At 40.0% G+C, this 22060-nt stretch overlaps 1 protein-coding gene across 1 annotated transcript in view; it reads right to left on the bottom strand.

Annotated features, from left to right (window-relative positions):
- Positions 1-22060, bottom strand: part of COL19A1 (collagen type XIX alpha 1 chain) — a 437433-nt gene that overhangs the window by 44143 nt on the left and 371230 nt on the right. The window contains exons 31-41 of the mRNA XM_061427130.1: positions 21607-21711; positions 21465-21518; positions 21177-21230; positions 16177-16230; positions 14758-14811; positions 12568-12612; positions 10233-10283; positions 10103-10147; positions 9657-9683; positions 4340-4393; positions 469-513 (exon numbers count right to left, since the gene is read on the bottom strand). Of these exons, the coding sequence (XP_061283114.1) occupies positions 469-513; positions 4340-4393; positions 9657-9683; positions 10103-10147; positions 10233-10283; positions 12568-12612; positions 14758-14811; positions 16177-16230; positions 21177-21230; positions 21465-21518; positions 21607-21711 (588 nt within the window). The remainder of the gene's footprint in view (positions 1-468; positions 514-4339; positions 4394-9656; positions 9684-10102; positions 10148-10232; positions 10284-12567; positions 12613-14757; positions 14812-16176; positions 16231-21176; positions 21231-21464; positions 21519-21606; positions 21712-22060) is intronic.

Genomic DNA, 22060 nt, shown 5'->3' with positions numbered 1-22060 from the left:
AGGCTTAAAGGGCTAGTTTATGAGGAAACATTAGCAGCAATAAAGCTCCGCTAATAACACCAGGCTGAGGGAAAACTCAGGCAGATGGCAGCTTAATACGAAGATACTGAAGCACATTGCCTGAGGATGAGAGCTCTGCCTTCTGAAGATTAAGAAACCTTGAACTATTACAAGAATAGAGAAACCCAACAAGCTTCTCAGAGCTATGTGGTACTGACACATTAGCACAGGTAATGGCTTTCCCTCCCCACGTGAAAGTGAGTTGGGAAGAAAAAAACAAAGGAAAAAGTTTAAAAGATGAAAATAAAGACAGGAGCATTCTTGAGGTGGGAGAGGAACAGATGGGTTAAAAAAAACTTTTTGGGGGGATTTTGCTTCTTAAACTGCGAGTTTCAGGAGTCACCCTGTGCTCCCAGCCCTTTTGGCAGTTGGTACCCGTGAGAACAACGTGAGATAAACTGAACTCACCGAGATTCCTGCCGCTCCCGGGGGGCCTGCCGGCCCTCGATCTCCCTGAAAAAAACATGTACTGTTTAGAATCAAACCCACTCAACCTCCACTGCCAAAACTGATGCTCAGATAATGATTTGGATTTGGTAAAGCTTCTCTTCGGAACTTATAAATGTTGTCGATATTAGCCGGTGTGAAGCTAGAGGCCAGATGGGGAAAGGACAAAATAAGAACTGCAGTCAGTGGAACCTACTAAAGACTCCTCTCTCTCTTTTTTCCCCATAATACCAAAGCAAATAATAATACTAATGAAAATAAGCATTCATGGTATCATTTCTGTTAACCTATTCTTTAAGACAGAACCCCATAATACTTACAGGTAAAATTAGCCAATACATTTCTTCCATATATTCAAAAGTAACTTATTACCAATAATTAAAAGACTAAGACCTTGAATGTCTTCTGAAAAGCTTTCAATAGATTCATCTCATTGGATGTAGGGTTAAAATGAATGTGTTTAGAACTAAGGATTTTGTAGTTTCTCCTCATGAGGCCAATAAGAAGACCTCTGGAATTTCTCTGAACAGTGGAATGACTCAACCTTTTTTCCAAAGGCAGTGTGGTATTTTAGATAAAGCTGACAAGGCTAAAAATACTTATGGTTATATATGGGGCAATAAAATGGCAATTTTTGTTGGGCAGAATCGACATTAAAAAACTTCGTAAGTTCACTGAGGGACATAAAAGAAGATTTGATTAAACGGAGAGAGATGTTTTGTTCTTGGAGGGCAAGACAGCGCTGTAAAGGTGTCATTGCGCCCAAACTAATTTATAAATTTAATGCAATTTTTACAAATTGCAGCTTGATCAAATGATATTAAAGTTCACTTGGGATAATAAATATACTTGAGGATAAGAGAAAAAGTAAAAGAAGAATAATAAAGACATTAGCAATACCATATTTCAGCATGCAATAAAGCTATAATAATTGAAATATGGAATATTGGCCCAAGATTAAGCAGTATATCAATGCAATATAACAGCAAGTTCAGGAACAGACCAACATTTACAATAGGGTTTTAGTAAAGAAAGGGCTGTATTATTCAACAAATAGTGCTAATAATTGAATAATTTCTTTGAAAAAGTCTAATTCCTGTCTTTGCATTATACTCCATATAAATTCTGTAAGATTAAACATAAAACTGAAAGGCAAGGACCAATTAGGATAAAGACTCCATCATATAATATAGAAGTAGTGTCTTCATTATATAAACTGTAGCTACAGTTAAAAAAAAAAGAGAACTAGTATAAAAATGGGTGAAGGACCTAAACAGATAGTCCTCAGTTCACTTTGCTCTTTTAAACTGCAGGATTTTTACCCTGGAAATGAATGTACTGGGGCTTTTCACTCAATGGAAATATTTGCATATCTGATAAAGATGAAGTTAAGAGGGCTCCTGTCTGATCATATGGTCCTTCCAACGACTGGGTCTCACAGTACTTTGAATCAGTCTAATTTAATTATCTGGCAGAACTCTTATTTCCATAATTATACCTGAGACCTAATCAAAAACAGTATCTCTCTGTAACCTCCACTGCCTGCATTCCAAGCTTGGACCACCATCTTCCATCATTGTAAATCACTCCCTTGAGTACCTTGAACCCCCCAAAATTTTGATGTCACAAAGACCTCTCTACCATCCCTGGTAGAAAAGTTTTCATGCTCCTTCACTCCCTAGATGGCCCCTCTTGCTTGTGTATCTAGTTTAGATCCCACGGTCACTGGTTATAATCACTCCCTATATATACTGCTGGCTCACAGTTCCATCCGCACGTCTCTCACTTATTTGTCAAAACGGGAACTTGTTTAAACCCAGCTCCCCTCCTGCTCTGTACGCATGGACACAATCTCACTGACTGGTCTCATTTCAGTTCATGACCATGAGTCTCGAGGGGCTTCTGCTCAGCCACCACACTCTGTGGTTCCTGGACTTGCCCTCTCGTAGAAGACCTTTTCCTCAAACTTCCAAACTCTTCTCCCTACCTCACTCTCAGATGAGACCTCTGGTCCCTGCATCTCAGTCTCCCTTGCTCACCCCCTGCTTTCTTCCTGATCTTAATATTGGAGGGCTTCAAGGCTCAGTCTGTGATCCTCTTCTCTTTAAAAAAAAATCTACTGTCATTCTCTTGGTGATCTTTTCCAGGCTCTTGACTTTCAGATAGCACCTATAGGCTTACACAATCAATCTATATCTGCACTTGGACCTCTTTTTAAACTCTATACTTTTCTATTGTACCACCTACTCCAGTACCCCCACTATGCTGTCTAGTAAATAATTCCCATAATTGGTCCCATGTCCAAAATTATACTATGGATCATTCTCATCCTACCCTCTCTGAACAGACTCTGTGTAGAGCTTTCCTCATTTCTGTTGATAACATGCCATCATCTCAGGTGCTCAGGTCAAGCACCTTGGAGCCATCCCTGACCCTTCTCTTAGACCCAGATCCTGTCAGCCCTATTGCCCTTCCTTCACAACATGTCCAGAGCCTCAGCCTCCTCAGGAGCTCCACTGATTCTGCTCTTGTCTGAGCCAACACCACTGCCCCATATATGGGTGTAGTCTGTGTCTTCCCTGTCCCATTGGGCTTCCCAGGCAGTGCTACTGGTAAAGAACCCGCTTGCCAATGCAGCAGATGTAAGAGACATGGGTTTGATCCCTGGGTCAGGAAGATCCCCTGGAGGAGAGCATGGCAATCCACTCCAGTATTCTTGCCTGGAGAATCCCATGGACAGAGGAGCTTTCCTTACACTCCAGCTGCAGGTATGTCACTTTTCTACTCAGAAGCCACCACTGGCTCCACATTTCACTCAGAGTGAGAGAGAAAGTCTTTATGATGGCTGATAAGCCTCTTTATTAATTAGTGCTTCTCAAACTACCTGTGGTGAAGGAGCAATTTACTTGCTTATTGATTTTCTAATGCATCATGAACCAACGTGGGTCACATGTTTGCATATTATGGCCATGTCAAAAGTCAAGTTGTTTACATGCTTGCTCTCCATCTGTGTGCTTACCCTGCCTCCAAACCCATGACAAAACTTGCAGACTGGCCCTGGTCCTCCATGGGCCAGCAAGCAGCACTGCTGGGCAGGGCTGCCCCTCACCTCCACCCCACCTCTCTGACCTGATCTCCTAGCATGCTTCCCTCGCTCACTCGCGGGTCTCCTTGAATGTACAGGATTGTTCCCATCTCAGGGCATTTAAGACCTTCTTTTTCTAGTTGTATATATTTAAGGTATACAGTTTGATGATGTGATATACATATATATTGGTAAATGATCACCATAATCAAGCTAATTCACATCTCCATCACCTCTCACAGGTCACTGTGTGTGTGTCTGTGTGTGTGTGGAGAACACTTAGCAAATTTCAAGCATACAGTTTAGTATTGTTACCTAGCATCACCCTGCTATACATTAAATCTCAAGAACTTACTCATCTTGCCTGGAACTTTCTTCCTTCTGGCTTCAGGGGTTTAGCTAACTCACCATCCCCCCACCCCTTCCAAGTCTGCTTAGTTCCTGATTTCTCAGACCACCTGATTTAAAATCACACCCTCCCCTTCTGCACTCCTGATGCCCTTTAATCGCCTCTACTTTTTCTTTCTTTCCACAGCACTTACTAACAATATTATTAATTATTTGTATTTATTCTCTTAGTTTCTGTATTTCCCGCTTAGAACATAATTTTCACAAGGACAGAGATTTCTGTCTATTTTGTTCTCTTAGGTATCCCCAAACCTAAAACAGCTCCTGGCCCAATGGTAGGCGCTCAGTAAACATTTCTGAATGTTGAACTGGTGAGCACACGCTTAACCCTGCACTTACCTTTATACCAGGAAATCCTTCTAGTCCTGGCAACCCCATTGCACCAGGTTCTCCCTGTTAAATATGAACATAAGAACACAAAAGCAACAATCAAAGGTTTTTAAATCATTCATTTCAAAAGCAAGGATTTTTTATTTTTTTACCTAGAAAGTACTCTCTCAAATACTGACTGGTAATTTAGCAAGCAAACAGTATGCTCTATTTTCAAGCATCTGTATTCTTGCATTTGGTATTTGAAAATAGTTAGAAAATAAAGCTATTCCCTGAAGTATGAGTATTTTTTCTAATTAACTGTTTTTATTCTGATTAAGAATCTGCTCTGAATGAATTCCTCTAGTCAGTGATAACTCCAATTTCAATAAGAGATAGAAGAAAAGGCTGGGCTTTAATAAACTTTGCATTTGTGAGGTACCTAAGGCTTCCAGATTGTCAGAAAACAAGACTAAAGATGGAGCTCTGAAACCAAAGTTTATCATCCCTCAATATTCCCTGGAGCTGGACATGAACTTTGGCGCTTCAGAGGACAGCCCCAGGGGCAGTTACTGCTGATGGGTCACTGAGAGGAGATGAGTAAGCCTTTCTATTAAAAAAATCTGTTACATATGCTGCTGTATGGTCACAGCTTACTGTAAACTTTAGGTCCTCAAGGAACCCATTTAGAAAGGTTAGGGTGAAGGAAGCTGCTAACTTATAACAATAAACATTATGGGTTTTAAATTAAGAGAGACTAAGTGGGTTGACATGGAACAACAGACTGGTTCCAAATAGGAAAAGGAATACGTCAAGGCTGTATATTGTCACCCCGCTTATTTAACTTATATGCAGAATACATCATGAGAAATGCTGGGCTGGAAGAAGCACAAGCTGGAATCAAGATTTCTGGGAGAAATATCAATAACCTCAGATATGCCCATGACACCACCCTTATGGCAGAAAGTGAAGAGGAACTTAAAAGCCTCTTGATGAAAGTGAAAGTGGAGAGTGAAAAAGTTGGCTTAAAGCTCAACATTCAGAAAACAAAGATCATGGCATCTGGTCCCATCACTTCATGGGAAATAGATGGGGAAACAGTGGGAACAGTGTCAGACTTTATTTTTCTGGGCTCCAAAATCACTGCAGATGGTGATTGCAGCCATGAAATTAAAAGACGCTTACTCCTTGGAAGGAAAGTTATGACCAACCTAGATAGCATATTCAAAAGCAGAGACATCACTTTGCGAATGAAAGTCTGTCTAGTCAAGGCTATGGTTTTTCCAGCAGTCATGTATGGATGGGAAGTTGGACTGTGAAGAAAGCTGAGTGCTGAAGAATTGATGCTTTTGAACTGTGGTGTTGGAGAAGACTCTTGAGAGTGCCTTGGACTGCAAGGAGATCCAACCAGTCCATTCTGAAGGAGATTAGCCCTGGGATTTCTTTGGAAGGAATGATGCTAAAGCTGAAATTGCAGTACTTTGGCCACCTCATGCGAAGAGCTGACTCATTGGGAAAGACTCTGATGCTGGGAGGGATTGGGGGCAGGAGGAGAAGGGGACGACAGAGGATGAGATGGTTGGATGGCATCACTGACTCGATGGACATGAGTCTGAGTGAACTCGGGGATTTGGTGATGGACAGGGAGGCCTGGTGTGCTGTAATTCATGGGGTCGCAAGGAGTAGGACACGACTGAATGACTGAACTGAACTGAAGTGGTTTGATTGTTGTTGTTCTGTTACTAAGTCGTGTCCAATTTTGCAACCTCGTGGACTGTGGCATACCAGGCTTCCCTGTCCTTCACTATCTTTCACAGTTGGCTCAAATTGATGTCCATTGAGTCAGTGATGCTATCTAACCATCTCATCCTCTGTCGCCCCCTTCTCCTTTTGCTTTCAATCTTTCCCAGCATCAGGGTCTTTTCCAGTGAGTCAACTCTTCATATAAGGTGGCCAAAGTATTGGAGCTTCAGCATTAGTCCTTCCAATGAATATTCAGGGTTGATTTCCTTTAGGATTGACTGGTTTGATCTCTTTGCAGTCCAAGGGACTCTCAAGAGTCTTTCTTCAGCAACACAATTTGAAAGAATCAGTTTTTCAAGCCTAGCCTTCTTTACGGTCCAACTCTCATATCTGTACATGACTACTGGAAAAAGCATAGCTTTGACTAGACGGATCTTTGTCAGCAAGGTGATGTCTCCATTTTTTAATATTGTTTATGTTTGTCATAGCTTTCCTTCCCAGGAGCAAGATTCTTTTAGTGTCAAGGCTGCAGCCACTGTCCGCAGAAATTTTGGAGACCAAGAAAATAAATCTGCCACAATAAAATCTGTTTTTCCCTCCTATTTGCCATGAAGTGATGGGACCGGATGCCATGATCTTAGTTTTTTGAATGCTGAACTTCAGGCCAGCTTTTTCACTCTATTCTTTCACCCTCATCAAGAGGCTCTTTAGTTCCTCTTCACTTTTGGCCATTAGAGTGGTATCATCTGCTTATCTGAGGTTGTTGATATTTCTCCTGGAAATCTTGATTCCAGCTTGTGATGCATCCAGGCTGGCTTTTCGCATGATGTACTCTGCATGTAAGTTGAATAAGCAGCCTTGATGTACTCCTTTCCCAATTTTGAACCAGTCCATTGTTCCATGTCCAGTTCTAACTATTGCTTCTTGATCTGCATACAGGTTTCTTGGGAGACAGATTAAGTGGTCTGGTATGCCCATCTCTTTAAGAATTTTCCACAGTTTGCTGTGAACCATAAATTAATGTTAACTACAAATATATTCTCAGGACACTGGATACTTTCAACATAATCATATAGAAAATGTAGCTTTCCAAGTCCATTCTCTATAAATTTTTGCATGCCTAATGCTAATCTACTTCAAAAATACTACCAACACTAACTTCTATTATGAGTTATGATATTGTCCTTATTATGAGATGCTTAATGAGAAGCATATGATCTGGATACTTTCTTTGCTCCAAAAATCTTTTTAGACATCTACCAATATGTAACCTGCCAATCAGAAAAAAAGATGTTTAGATTCTATTCTGCATGAAGCTCTGTAATAGAGGCCTTGGGTCATTGACAAAGGAAATAAGCTCTTTGATTCTCCTTGTTTATATTCTCAGTTATCCTTAAGACAGAGGAATTGGTTGAACAGTGCTCAGCCAATCAATTGACATTTGTTTGAAAGTAGCTAATAATAAATATTTAATTGAAAACCAATTATAAATTGAATACCAAGGGAATGAAATGGATCACTTCAGGAAAGAATAAATTCAATCGGGGTGATTTTTATCTGCAAAGTTTCACTGAGAAGATTAGAGACAGTGATGCAGATCTGGTAGCCTGGGGTTTGAAGGAGGCTGGAAGAGTAAATCTTCCCCCAAAGCCCCAAGGGGAGTTTCCGTTGTCTATTCAGTGACCTGGTAGCTCAGCTGGTAAAGAATCCACCTGCAATGCGGGAGACCCTGATTTGATTTCTGGGTTGGGAAGATCCGCTGGAGAAGCAATAGGCTACCCACTCCAGTATTCTTGGGTTTCCCTTGTGGCTCATCTAGTAAAGAATCCACCTGCAAGGGGGGAGCCCTGGGTTTGATCCGTTGGTTGGGAAGATCCTCTGGAGAAGGGAACAGCTTCCCACTCCAGTATTCTGGTCTGGAGAATTCCATGGACTGTATAGTCCATGGGGTCGCAAAGAGTCGGACACAACTGAACTTCACTTCACCCTATTCAGTGACCTGTGATTCCACCATTCTTGGCTTATCTCTGTGGTATGAGGTAGTATTTCTCTACCTAGGGGCAACTGGTAACATGAATTCCAAAGGAATAATCTAAAGTTTCATCTAAGATAAACCTGAAGGAGTACACAGTGGTTAATTTCATGATTTCACATTTTATGATTCCAATTTTGTGCTTCACCCACTTAATTCACGCCTCTAAAAGCAAGGAACAGCCTTCACTTAGTGTTTATTCTTTATCCTTTGTTGCAGCTAAGAAAAATCAAAGCCTCATCTCTTCAGATTCTACTCACATCTATCTACATTTTTGTTACCACCACTTTCCAATCCAAATAAATATAACTTATCCTTTATTATTATATGTTTTTCTCACCTAATGAAAAAACTTTGGTGTTTTGGGGAAGGCAGTGAGAAGCCTGTGTGCTCCTAAATGATCCAGAAGGGATGTGTGTGTGTGTGTGTGTGAGAAAGAAGGAAATACCAAGAAGAAATTTTTATCAATAAGATGAAAGAAGACCGATATTGGAATGAAGGATATAGTGGATTAAAGCATTAAAAAATGTTACAGATAAAGAAAGCACAGCATGAGTAACAAAACAAAGGAAACTCCCACATGACATATTTGGAAAATGCTTCTAACTGGGTTAATTCATGATTTTAGGGGAAAACAAATCAGTTTTTAACTGCCTAACAATTACCACAACAAAAAGCTCTTTCATACATCTCCTTTGAAAATGTATTTAGATGCGAAAAGATTGCTTTTTATGGCTGTCCTGCTTGTTTAAAATGTATCCATCTAGTTTTACCAAACTCCACTGTAACGAAAGAGCCTTCAATCTCTTCTCACGGCAATGGAAAGTGCTTTGAAAATTTATATCGGTTTCAGGTACATCTGAGTTTCAAGCATATATCCAAAGGTCAAAGTACAGAGAAATGAAATATGAAGGACAGAGCATCTGCTTGTAAAGGACATGACAGATAAGTCAGCCAGGGAATAAAAGTAATCTAACTGCATTTGGCAGAACTTTTCCAGGGACACCTCGTGGTTGAGGAGGATGCCTGACCGCAGTCATCATCCTTGGGGGGCTGGAGGACAGGATCTCTCCCCAGGCGGAAGGTTAACCTCCCGACACATCACTCGCAGTAAACGGGTTTATCACAGCTCACCAAATCTCCTCCAGAAAAACTGCCTCAGACTGAAAGTAAATAAACAGCCCCTATCTCTGTTGTCGTTGTTGGGAGCTATGGCAGACATCTTAAAGAATTTCTTTTCAATAAATATTTTTCTTTCATGATCCACTAATATTTTTCTTTCATGATCCACTTTCATGATCATCAGAATAGTTCTATTGGAAGAAAGTGCTCTATTTCTCAGGAGCTTTATATGTATCTCTTTCCAGCCCAGGGTGATTTCTCCAAATGCACTGATGGGGGAATGTCAAGGGCAGTGACATCAGGACTGAGGCTTTCTGAGATGAGGAGCGGGCCTGCTGCCTTCATGCTCACTGACACACATCTCAGAAGGAAGGCATTGCTCCTGAAGCTCTTCTAAACACTAATAAAGATGTATTTTCTAAATGACACAAAACACGGGAATATACATACCACTGGGCCAGGATCGCCTTTGGGGCCCTGTAAGAAAAATGTGAGAAGTCACCTTGAAAATAACGACTGAAGCAAAATCACAAACTATGAAGAATTTTTGTCCAATTTGCTTTAATACATGTAAAAATATGTGCAAGCCTTGCTTTGCTACCGTTTGGATTTGAAGCATAAGATGATGAAATCTAACTTGATAGAACTCCCATGATGGCGATCGCCTGGACGTTGATTTAGTTCTCAGATTTCCAAAATGTGAGATCTCTACACATAATGCAATTTTTCTTTATTTTGTGTACAATCTTATTATTATTGGTTTCATTTATTTCCTCCTGCAGAACATTTTGGTTATATTTCTAATGCATAATTTTCAGTGACCTTAGGATGTCTTTTTGTTGTGTATATGTGACTGTTCAGTGAAAATAGGCTTCATGATAAACAACTATACTCACAGGGGGGCCGGGGGGCCCTGGGTAACTGGGAGCGTTCACACCTCCCTTCAAAAGAGAAAGAAAAAGGTGAGACGAATTTGTAGTAACCTGGAACCAGAAAGTGACTTTACATAATTAGAAAAGTAAATACCTGGATTTTATATAAACTGCTCATTCCATTCCCTTCATTGAATGGTACACCCTTGAGGAGAAATGAGATACGGAATTATTCTTTTACGTTAACAGTGAGAGTCTCTAACTTTGTTGTTTTACCAAATGATATTTTTCCTATTCTATTTTAGAAACTGAGCTTAATGCTATCAGTAAAAATAACAGTGTTTCCATTTTTGGTTTTTCTAAAGCAAATGTAGAGGAAAAAATCCCAAAGGCACGCGAGCTCCACCTGGAGCACACACACACACTTTCTGCAGGACTATGATGAATGTACTGATTTGACAGATGAGACACTAATGTATTCAGAGGAAAATATTATTTGCTCGTTAAAATTCAGTTTCTGAATTGCCTATTTATGCTAACTGTTTACAGCCTGCTGACCTGCAGGCCATAATACAGGAGTGCTGATGAAGATGTGAATAGGGAACAATTTGGCTACTGAAAGGTAATTTTTTCCCACAGTCTTTTCATACTGAATAGAAAATTAAGAGAAACAGGGGATACGATTTTATACACAACCCTGTGTGGATGTACTACAAAATTATATACTTTAAAACAATAGGGAATAGAAACTTCCTAATAAAATTGATCTGTGAATCAAGTCCCAGGCTAACACTTTAAAGAGAACTCATTTGAGAGGCTTTCATAGTCATATATTTTAGCATTCAGGAAAAATTTGCACATGAAAATTTTAGTTCAGATCTTTTAGCCTTTTTTTTTTTTTTAAATCCCCATAGAATCAATAACTTGCATTTTCCTTTACTGTGATTTCCACATTTTAGCTGCAAAACTGAAGGTCCTTCATTGCCCTGCTTTTGGACCATGGTAGCCAGCAGTGCTCAGGGCACGTGACCTGCGTGCATCCTGCAAACACTTGTGAAGGAAGGAAAAAAGCTTTGTTCATTTATTCCTTTAGTTCTTCACTCATCCATTTGACAATTCAATTCAGCAGTTTGACAAATGCTGAATGTCTACTGTATATAGTCCTGGAGGGCAAAGGATACTTTTGTCTGAGATTTCTAGGGCCAGGGTGGGAGGGTTCCCAGGAGAGACAGCATTTAATTTGTTTTGAAGAATAAATAGCTATGGAGAATCCAGGTGGGAGGAGGAAGGGCGATTTCTTAAGTCCATTGTAAAATACAGGTCCCCTTTGTGGGCTCCTGTTGCAGTTTGCTGTGCTGTCCACTAGGGAGGGAGTGCATTTTAGTGTTTGAGCCTCAGGTGCTGTCTGCCCTGCTTCCGTGTCAAGGGAGAAGGTAAGTAAAATGAAGAGCAGGTTTAGGAAAACAGATGCTGATGTCTTCACTGAAGTGTGCAAAGCACACAGACAAGCAACCTATCTTTGTTGTCTTCGGAATCTCAAGAAACTTACCAATGGAGAAAGCTAAGACATAAATCGGCACAACAACATACACTTCCTTTCTTTTGCTTTTTGGTGAAGACGGTATTTCAGGTGATGACTTGGGCCATTTCAGGGAGTTACCCAGTTTTCCTGGATGTTTCCCTTGTATATAAGAGGTGCACATGTTATTAAACTTTCGATTATTTTTCTCCAAAAAAAGTCACAGATGACTTCTGCCCGCTTTGGGTGAGTTTGGCTTCTTAAACTCTCCCTCTGAGGCCAATGGGAAGGAACATTCGGCGAGATGGAAGCTGAGATGCTGTTCAAGCGAGACCCCACTTGAGGGCAGACTTGCTCCAGGGAGAGGCACCTGTCTTCTCCCCAGCCTCCTGACAACATCTGTCTCAGCCCTGAGGAGAACACTGATGGCCCTTGTACATTTCATTCACTAAGCGCTGTATAAATAGAGTTTCCTAGCATCTCAGGCATCATGGATAGTAATAAACACACACAGCACAACACAATTTTTCTATCATCTCACATTGCTGGAAGGGATCTCTTTATGGCCCCTCTATTTTCCATGAATGAGGCTCATTGAGGTTAAATGACTTTTCGAGCATCCCCTCGGCAGGAAGTGGTGAGTCAGGCACCCCCAGGTGAACTGAGCCCACAGCAGGGAGGCCCACAGTATGCAAACCTGAGCGCTGTGCCTCAGGGCTGAGCTCACAGGGAGTCAGAGCTCCCCAAGCCATACTGGCTGCCATTCAAATTCATACATAAAACTCAGACGACTTTTATCCTTGAAGTCCAACACCTTTACAAAAGGCTTCCCCCCTCCACTTTTTCCATTATGATATGTTTATTGCAGGATACTGAATATAGTTCCTTGTTCTAGACAATAGGACTTTACTGCTTATAAAAAGCCTCAAGGAGAAGCATGCATTTATGTTTTAAACATGAAACGACTCACAGGTGGTCCAGGCGGTCCAGGTCTCCCAGGGGGCCCCTCACTGCCCTGTGAAGGGTAGACAGACCAACATCAGTGACAGACGTTTCTACCCCAGGTTTATGAACCAGACATTCTGAAACTGATATGACTTGCCATTTTGTCAGCCTTGCAAAGTCTTATTCAGCTCGGCTTTTTTCTTCACCTGGGGAATTACTAGCCCACAGGAAAGTTAAATGTCTTTTCCCACAGGCATTCAGATCTTCAACGTTTGACCCCCAGGGACAAAGCTTATTTTCAGATGGAGCCAGGCAACCAGGCGATGAGGTCCTGGGCTTTGAGCGCAACTGGGGGAACTCTCCCCACCTCCGGGTGCAAAGCAGACTTCCTGCAAGTGGGGATGGCTCAGGGACTCGGCTCTCTGGGGCAGATCCTCACCCCACCACCTTCATCTTTGGGGAACCAGAGGGGGCATCCACATACTTTAACTAAAGTGGAAAATAACAATCTGAGTTGTGTCTGCAGGGGGAGAAACCTCTCTCACTACCTAAGTTAATGTCAGGCGTGTCCCCTTGAGCAGAGGTGACCGAGGGACAGTGCTATTTAAAGGAAACATTCTATACAACATAAACAGCCTCAGACATTCTGCTTCCAGGCAAGGCAGACTGAAAACGACATCTTTGAAAAATGAATTCAAGCTGAAACTTGAAACTTGGGATTTGACTTGTATTTTTATAAAACATAGGCTGGTTATTAGTCCATGATAAGCAGAGGCACGATACTCCCTTTGGTGTCTTTAACCAGTTCTTCCTGTAACTGCTTTTTTTTTTTTTTTTAAAAGAATAGCCTCTAACAATCTTCTAGTCTCTTGATTATCAGGGGCAATGGCAAGAAATGGTTAATTAAAGAAGAATCAGAGAGTAAATTCTTACTTATCATGCTCAAGAATTTTGAGGGATTTTAGTCCATTTTCATAAATTTGATGGGTTTCATTTCAATCTCCCCATTTTTTTCATTATAAACCAAATAGTCATATAAACCTCCTGATTGTGTCTTTATCAATAAAGACCAACTGTAAAGATTTTCTTGCCATGTATCTCCCTGAGGCTGAGTAACAATGAGTGTACTACATGTTTCTCTCTAAGACAAATCAGGTCCTGCAGGCTGCCGGCAGAGCCCTTCAGAGAATTATGTCATGGTTCTCCTGAACTGCAAGAGGACAACAAACAAGGAAAACATGTGCCTACTGAAAGGACTTTTTTTTTTCTGGCACAATTAAAAGTCATATTTTCATTCTCGACTGTGGCCCAAAGCTCATCTCTGTGTGGAATTCCCATTAACCTCAAAAGGCAAATCTCCAACAGAATAATTTCCATCAAGAACATGGAGAAAAGGCTGGTGGGGCTGGGCAAACTCCCTAGGATGCTATCAGAGAAAAATGTGTGAGACTGTCTAGAATATGCACACGGTCGCTTTTCAATTTGGGGGAGGGGGATTCCTCTGCTCTTTGATGCCATTATGCCCATTGTGGGCATTTCGGGGTATGAGCCACTGAAGCGGCTCATGGATTCCTGATTCTTAAATTTCTCGAATCTGAATAGTTAGTCCACGTAACTCAGGTGCTGGCTCTATCACACTGTGGTGGGCGGTGGTGGGGGGCTTCAGATATTAAATCGGGTACCGTGTGAACTTCCTGCTGAGACCCCTCTTTTGCTGCCCTTCCCTGCTGACTCATTGACTGGACTCCCCATGAAGCAAGCTGTGATGGTTCTTTAGAGGACTTCCCCTATGACTCTCAAAGGATGAAACTTGCAGATTTCCTCAGCAAGCCCATCAGTTACTGGAATCCTGATGCTGAGAGCTGTGAGCTGTTGGGAGCCTTGGCACCTGTGGCTGGATGCCCCGATACTACCTACCTTCCTGCTATCGTCAAGAGGTGGCTCTCGCCCTGTCCTTCACACAGTGGATGCCCAGGACCTAGTATACAGCCTGGAGCTGGCATGTGGTACCCACATTCTATTCATCCTTTTCCCTGGGAGCATATCTCTTGTATTCAGACCAATTTCGGGACCTATGTCCTTCCAAGCCCCCTTCCCTGACACCTGTCCTACTTTGAAGCTTTGCTTGATTTTCCAGACTTTCTCTAAAAGTGGTCTTACCTTGCATCCACCCCAAACCCTAGTTTGGACAGTAAGTGAGATATTCCCTCTGTACCTTGTCACCCTTTGTTCCCATGGGGCCAGGGTGTCCCGTTCTTCCTAATAAGCCCTGTAAAACACAAAACTAAGTTTGTTACCGAAACAACAAGAAAAGCCAAGCATGTTGGAAGTTGGTTGCTCAAACTGATACATTTTGAAGGTCATTTGATCATAATTAAATCAGTCCTATAAGCTTATATTTCTTCAGGCTGATACTGCAGCTGTATCCTGCTGATAAGCCCTTGGAAGGAAAAAATTTGTATTTGTGGTCGCTTTTTCACCTTGGCTAACCACATTTAATGACCTTAATTGGAACCTTTTAATACATTTAAAAATTTAGCCTTGCTGTTTAAATGGCAATTTACATAACATTATGCCTTCCTAAATGAGCTATAATTTTGGTAGTGATCAACATTTTAATACTTCATAGAGCAGAATTAACAAGGTGCATATTGAGTTATGCGATCTGCATTTTACCAATGGAAAACAAAATTTAATTTAAAATCTTTTTTGAGAACAGTTAGCTATAATTTCCATGATTCCTTTCACAATTTTTGCTCTTAACTTTTAATTTTAGCCTACAATTTAGACTCAGCTTTGTTCAATATAACTGCGGTGAAAACATGAACGGTAAAATTTTCATTATGGCAAATCCATGATTCAAAACATTAAGGATCATGATTACATTCCTACATACCATTTGCATAGGAACTCTAAGGAGAGGAGGATTGCAAAAATTGAGGCTTGAATAGGATTGCTAGATTTAACCAATAAAAATACAATATTTGGGACAAACATGCTATGAAACCATTTATTTATATGAAATTAAAATTTAACCTTAGATCCAATATTTTAACCAGCAACCCTAGTTTTGCGCTCTGCTTTATGGAGAGATTGGGTTTAACAGGCAGGAAAAGAAAAGAGATTTCTGTTTTAAGAAAACAGGATACCTAAAGACACAAAGAATGTGATACTGTGTTTGAGGGACAGTGAAAAAAGGTGCCAACTAAAGCAGAGCATATTTTAATTCATAAATTTGAATAAAATGAAATTGAATCTGATAATCCCTGACCCATTTTTTTCTTTTCCATCCAGAGAATGAATTCTTAGTTTATGGTGCTTAACATGTAAGGTGTAACCATCTGAGTATCCCAAAGGTCAATGCCAAAAAATTATAACTAAAAGAGATAATGTTCTTTTCTATATCCAACTTCTATTCAAATTGACTTGCTTAATCACAGACAAGTCTCCACAATCCCTAGCAGCCTCAGGTAACACTAACAAAAATCCAAGACATCAGATGCTACTTTTCCAGGCAATGCTTGAAAAATTTACGTGGAGGAATGGAGAACAAAAAAGCAAGGAGGAGTATTAGTTCATGGCATCATCTCAGCAGACACGAGTTGTGAGTGAAACAGTTGTAGCAAATACTTACAGGCGGTCCTGTAGGGCCAGGAGCACCTGGAAGGCCTGGAATTCCTTGAAGACCCTAGAAGACAGAGTTCCTGCCATAAAATCTGTTATCTCATTGGAAACAAAGCATTTAGCTCAGCAAATATTTTGACTATTGAAAACAAAACATCTATGTTGGCTAATCAAGAAACAAGGTGTTTGTCATGTGCAAAGACCCACTTTCTAAGAATAAGGATGTTGAGCTAAAATGCTGTGGCATGCATGGCATCTGTAATGAACATAATTTAATGTGTTTGATGATTCATTGAATATTTTTGATCTCACATTTCACATATCCTCAGAATCATCAATAACATCTTTGAGAAGCCGGCACTGCTAAAGCATGAAAATACAAATTTCAGAGGAGCAGAATGCCATCAAAGAAATACATGATTAAACGAACACTTCATTCAACTAGTGGAACAATGGAATCTGTGTTATGATATCGTATTTAGTTTAGCTGGCCAGTTCATTTTGAGAAATTTGGCTCATCAGTGAATTTAAATTTGGAATCCTTTAGTGGCTTAAGCATAAAAGTGAACACAAAGCCTCTCTTGCTCTGTCTTAGATTTGTAGCATCATGCTAGTTACACTGGATACATTTATATATTCAAGGAAGAATTGCAAAGATTAACTGATAATTTATGTAATTGATTTGCTCCTTTATCAGATATGTCAGCAACAGAATATTATATTTAAATAAGCTCAAAATATGAACTATTTCACTATTAAAATAATATTTCAAAAGCTATTGAATAGTATAGAAAAAGGGAAAGTTACAAAATGTTACATAGGGTAAGGTCCAAATTATTAAAAAAATTAGAAATGCAGTTCCTGAGAGATGAGACTGATGGAGGCTCATAATGTCTTATCTGGAAACTTTATATCAGATGTGTTTCAGAGTACTGAATTTTCAGATTTGTTTTAAAGGAAACACATGTGCTTATACTGGTATTACATAATACTCCCAGTGGCACTTAAGGCAGCACCCACTAATGAACACGCAATAATTTCTATTGCAAAACACATGATATTCTCACCAAATGGGATACATAGATTGGCTCCATTTGACGTCAGGTCACATTTTTCTGCCGAAGAAATTTAATCCAAACTTGGGAAAAATTTCTCAGGTTTTCAGAGGCATTTGAGCTTTGGAATTGTGGATCCGAGATTGTGGACCACAATAGGACTTTTTTTTTTTTTTTATTTTATTTTTAAACTTTACATAATTGTATTAGTTTTGCCAAATATCAAAATGAATCCACCACAGGTATACATGTTACCAACAGTCTGAGAAGCACAAATTGGAGTAACTTTTACTCTTTTTGTATATTTCTCAGATTTTCCATAAGAAACTCAGATGACTTCTTTGATGAGAAAAATATACTTTAAAATACCCATTTATTATCTCAGATAACCATATGATGTATCAAGTTCTATTTTGAATGGTTCCACTTCTTCAGGATTCAATTTTCTTTACTAAGTAATCCTTTTATAGTGCCAAATCATTCATTGCTATCGTACGTTCCCTTTCTTTTTACTGTGATGAAATACACATGTGGTTGCTGCTGCTGCTGCTGTCGCTTCAGTCGTGTCCGACTCTGTGACCCCATAGATGGAAGCCCACCAGGCTCCCCGTCCCTGGGATTCTCTAGGCAAGAACACTGGAGTGGGCCGCCATTTTCTTCTCCAATGCGTGAAAGGGAAAAGTGAAAGTGAAGTCACTCAGTTGTGTCCGACTCTTAGCGACCCCATGGACTGCAGCCTACCAGGCTCCGCAGTCCATGGGATTTTCCAGGCAAGAGTACTGGAGTGGGGTGCCATTGCCTTCTCCAACACATGTGGTACACATTGTAAATATCAGACACAGTGACCATGGTAGAATTGCTACATGGTTAATTGCTACATAGCTGTTTATGGGAGCCCTAGAAGAGCAGGGTTGCACAGGGTCAGGGTTCACTGCATTACTGGGATCAAGGATCAAGCTCTACGGAATATGTCCATCTAATGCCTAATGGGATCATATATTCCTTCAGGTTTTTCATGTGATAGGAGGGGAAGAAATGCTGGAAGAAAAGCAGCAGCACTTCTTGGGAGTGCTGAAATGCCTCCTGTAATAAGAGTCTTGGGTAGAACCTTAGGCACACTTGTGTTAAAGAATGTGGATCTAAACTTTCTTCAAGATGGGTTCGTCCTCAGTGGCAATGCTCTGTGTGTGTGTGTGTGCACGCACACGTGTATGCATCTGCGGGTGGTGCACATTAGCATGCTGTTTAGACTCTTTTTATTCCCCCACTATTAACTTGTTTATGGGGTTATAAGTGAAAACGAAAAAAAAATTCCTTTGGGAATGGACCTCTAAGAATCTAGAGATTATAAATGGTGTGCCACAAATTGCTTTATCTCAAAATAGCCACATTTTCATAAAATTCTCTCTATATGTACATGTATAAGATATGTATGTTCTTATGTATTCTTCTTTTTGCTACTTTTAGTCTCAAGACTGAATCAGTCTAGAGATGCTGAGTCTTTAGGTAGTCTAATTTATAAGCTTGGGACTCATTAACCTTTGATGACCACATTAAACTTTAAAATAAACCTCAGTCCATAAATAAAAAAATCGTTCTCAGCAGTCTTTCTCTGAACAAGCTGAAATTCTGTACTAAGGGTAAAAGTTACTGTGGATGTATAAAGGGCAAGAAGATAATTTTAGAAGACAAGAACGTCATTAAAGAAGACAAATACATATTAAAGAGTAAGACAGTCAATTTAGCATATTGTACCAAACTAAAATACAAATTAAAATTTATTGCATAGATAGTCAAGGATCATTAGAACTAAGTTCTTTCCCTGTTCTAATATTTTGATTTTACCATTCATAGCTCAGTTGCTATCAAGAATATTTATTTTTCCACTGCTGCAATTTATGGCTGAAGATATTCTGCAAGTCCCACTTATTGATTATTATTCTAAAATACTGTAAAAAAGACCTGCATTCCAAGCAAGAATCCCCTCTGACTGTAAGAGGTGAGTCTGTGCCCTATCAGTGTCTGCCAGTTTGTTACCTTGAGCTGTGACAGAGCATCTGTAACGACTGGACAGAGGGCAATGTCCCCTTTGTAAAAGCAAGAACAATAGGCAACTCTTCTCTTTAAGTTTCCAAATGGACTATGATCATTATTAAATAGTAATTGGGAATTCCTCAAAGAGACAGTGTGATGTCATTCTATATCTTTTCCAGTAAGGGTAGGACAGACATCTTAGGTCTTGTAATTAGATATTGGTGGTGGTGGTTTAGTTGCTAAGTCATGTCCAACTCTTGCGACCCCCATGGACTGTTATGTGTGTATTAAAATAGGATAATTTCTTGGCCAGTTGGCAATATATATGTTCTTGGGCAAAGTTTCATTTACTTAAACAAATCAACAAATCAACAAATTAAAATTTCAGGGAGTATCTGAGTCCAAGAAGACAAGATAATATTCAGTATTTCCCATCTGTCAGAGAGAAACAAACTGCATTGACCCATACCTTCCGAAAGGCCCAACTGAGTTGTATATTACCTCAGGTGTATTCATACTTTTCACGTGATGTGAAGAAACAATGAAAAACAATCTCCTTATGAACTAGCTGGAATTGAATGTCTAAGAGTCTTGTGCAAGATCTGTGTACCCTGTGTTAAAGAAATCCACAAGTTGTACTTAAGGAAAAGCACACTAAAATAGTGGAGGAATTAAGGAGGGGTTCAGTTCACTGCAGAATCAATAAAAGTTAACTTCTAATAAATTTAATTTAGAGTCACTTATAAAAAAAACCCGAATTCCAATTATTTCCTGATCTTTTTGCTATTACTTTCTCAATTGCCTTTAAAGCCTACTTCTTGAACCTAGGCAGTTAAAAGCTGTTAGACTATTAAAATCAGATACTATGCTTGTACTTTAGTGCAACTTTCTGTGGAGCATGAAGATGCAAAAGCTCAATAACTCTTCCTTATTTCGAAAATAAAATGCCTTTACTCTTTTATTTATGGATGAAAATAAATGTATTTCTTTGCTCCTCAATTTTTAACTTGGAAAAAAACAAGCCAATCCTTACTGTCTTCTTGAATAGAATCAACATTAATTAAAAACAATAACATGGTAATTTATAATGTGAAATATATAACTCCAGCTCAAAAATACATCTACTTTATATTGTCATGATTTTCTACACTAACATCAAGGTTAATATATGCCAGATGGCTTACCCACTTTCATTAAGAATTATTAGTATCAAAACTGTTTAAACTAACAACAATTCATCATCCTAATTGGTTTTTCTAAGAGTTAATGTGAATTATGCAGGAAAGAATGCTATCCTGAGATCGGCATGGCTGAGAGTCAGAAAATTATATCACCATCTCAAAAGCACATTTGACTTTGAACCTTAGTGGGAGGGTGAGCAGATGATTAAAAGCAGTCCAGGCAGACCCTTTTGATGTGTGTGTGTGTGTGTGTGTGTGTGTTTTCCTCGCATGAGTTTGAAAGTTGAGCAGAGATACAGACAGACCAAGGTCATTGAAATTGAGTCACGTTAAGGCAGAGGACCAGGAAGTTCTACTGAGTTCTGGAGCTGCCCTTAGCCCTAGGCTGGTTGCTAACTAGCCCTTCAATTCTATGAGCTCCTTTAGGATTCTTTTCAGTAAGTTTCCTCTTTCTTCTTGCTTTTGTCTTGAGAGACCTAGAATTTTTACCTCCTGCATGAAAACATATCAATTAACTGATATGTTAACTTTGTGCTTAAATTTCCTTGTCCCAAAAACTGGACCACTGACAACAAACATCAACATATTATTTAAAATGTGCTAACATTTGGGAAAAAACACTGTTTTTGTTTTTATTTGTTTAGCATCAGACATGAACTGTAGGGAAACTGATGTCCTTTTGTTGTGTCCTGTGTATGAAGGCTCAGTGGGAGGATTCCATGGTCAGAGGAGTCTGTTACCTCATCACCTTTCTCCCCAGGCACGCCAGGGTAGCCCCGCTCGCCTTTGCTCCCCTAGAAAGACAATACATTTAGTTAGTATGCTCAGTCATTTTGTCATCTTTGGAAAAATGAAAATATCCTTCTAAGGACACTTGGGGCCTGTCATTTGGACAGAATTGGGAAACAAATACATGACATATGCAAACGGCTTTTCCAAGATATTTTTAGAAAAGGTACTGTATTTTAAAATGGATTATTTTTTTTTAACCCCAAACTGAAGGCTGCACAGAAGAGAGATTTCCCTACCTTTGGTCCTTCTCTGCCTGGGATTCCTGGAGGACCCCGTGGCCCTAGATCGCCCTAGAGGACAGAGCAGTCGCAGGTAAGTGAAGGCACCATGTGGGACTTCCAGGGTCCCCTGGTCCACACTCAAGCCTCGCCTTCTTACCTTCCGGGCTGCAGAATCAAACTTTCCGGGCTCACCAGCACCTGATTCTTCTCCTTTGTTGCTTTTCAGCCCAGGGACACTGGCTTGGCAGTTGCCACAGAAATTCTAATGAGGATAGAGATAAGATCACTTAGAGATTCATCACAGTAATGTATAAAAGTGAGCTCTGATTGGATTTGAACTTCTATCTGAACCTTTGTGAGAGCTGAATGACGGCCACTGCTATGTCATTCTATAATTTAATCGGTTAGAATGACTACTTTTGGGGGGGCAAAAACTATCTTAAAAGATAAACTCAGTGCACTCTCCTCATTGTCCAGTGGTTAAGACTCCATGCTGCCAATGCAGGGGTCGCAGGTCTGATACCTGGTCGGGGAACTAAGATCCCACATGTCTCATGGTGTGGCCAAAAAAAAAAAAAGATAAACTCATAATTCAAGGATGTAGAGTTCCA

The sequence above is a fragment of the Bos javanicus genome, chromosome 9 (assembly GCF_032452875.1).
Source record: "Bos javanicus breed banteng chromosome 9, ARS-OSU_banteng_1.0, whole genome shotgun sequence".
Taxonomy (NCBI): Eukaryota; Metazoa; Chordata; class Mammalia; order Artiodactyla; family Bovidae; genus Bos; species Bos javanicus.
Note: the sequence above shows the minus strand (reverse complement) of the source record. Positions and strands in the feature narration are given on the sequence as shown.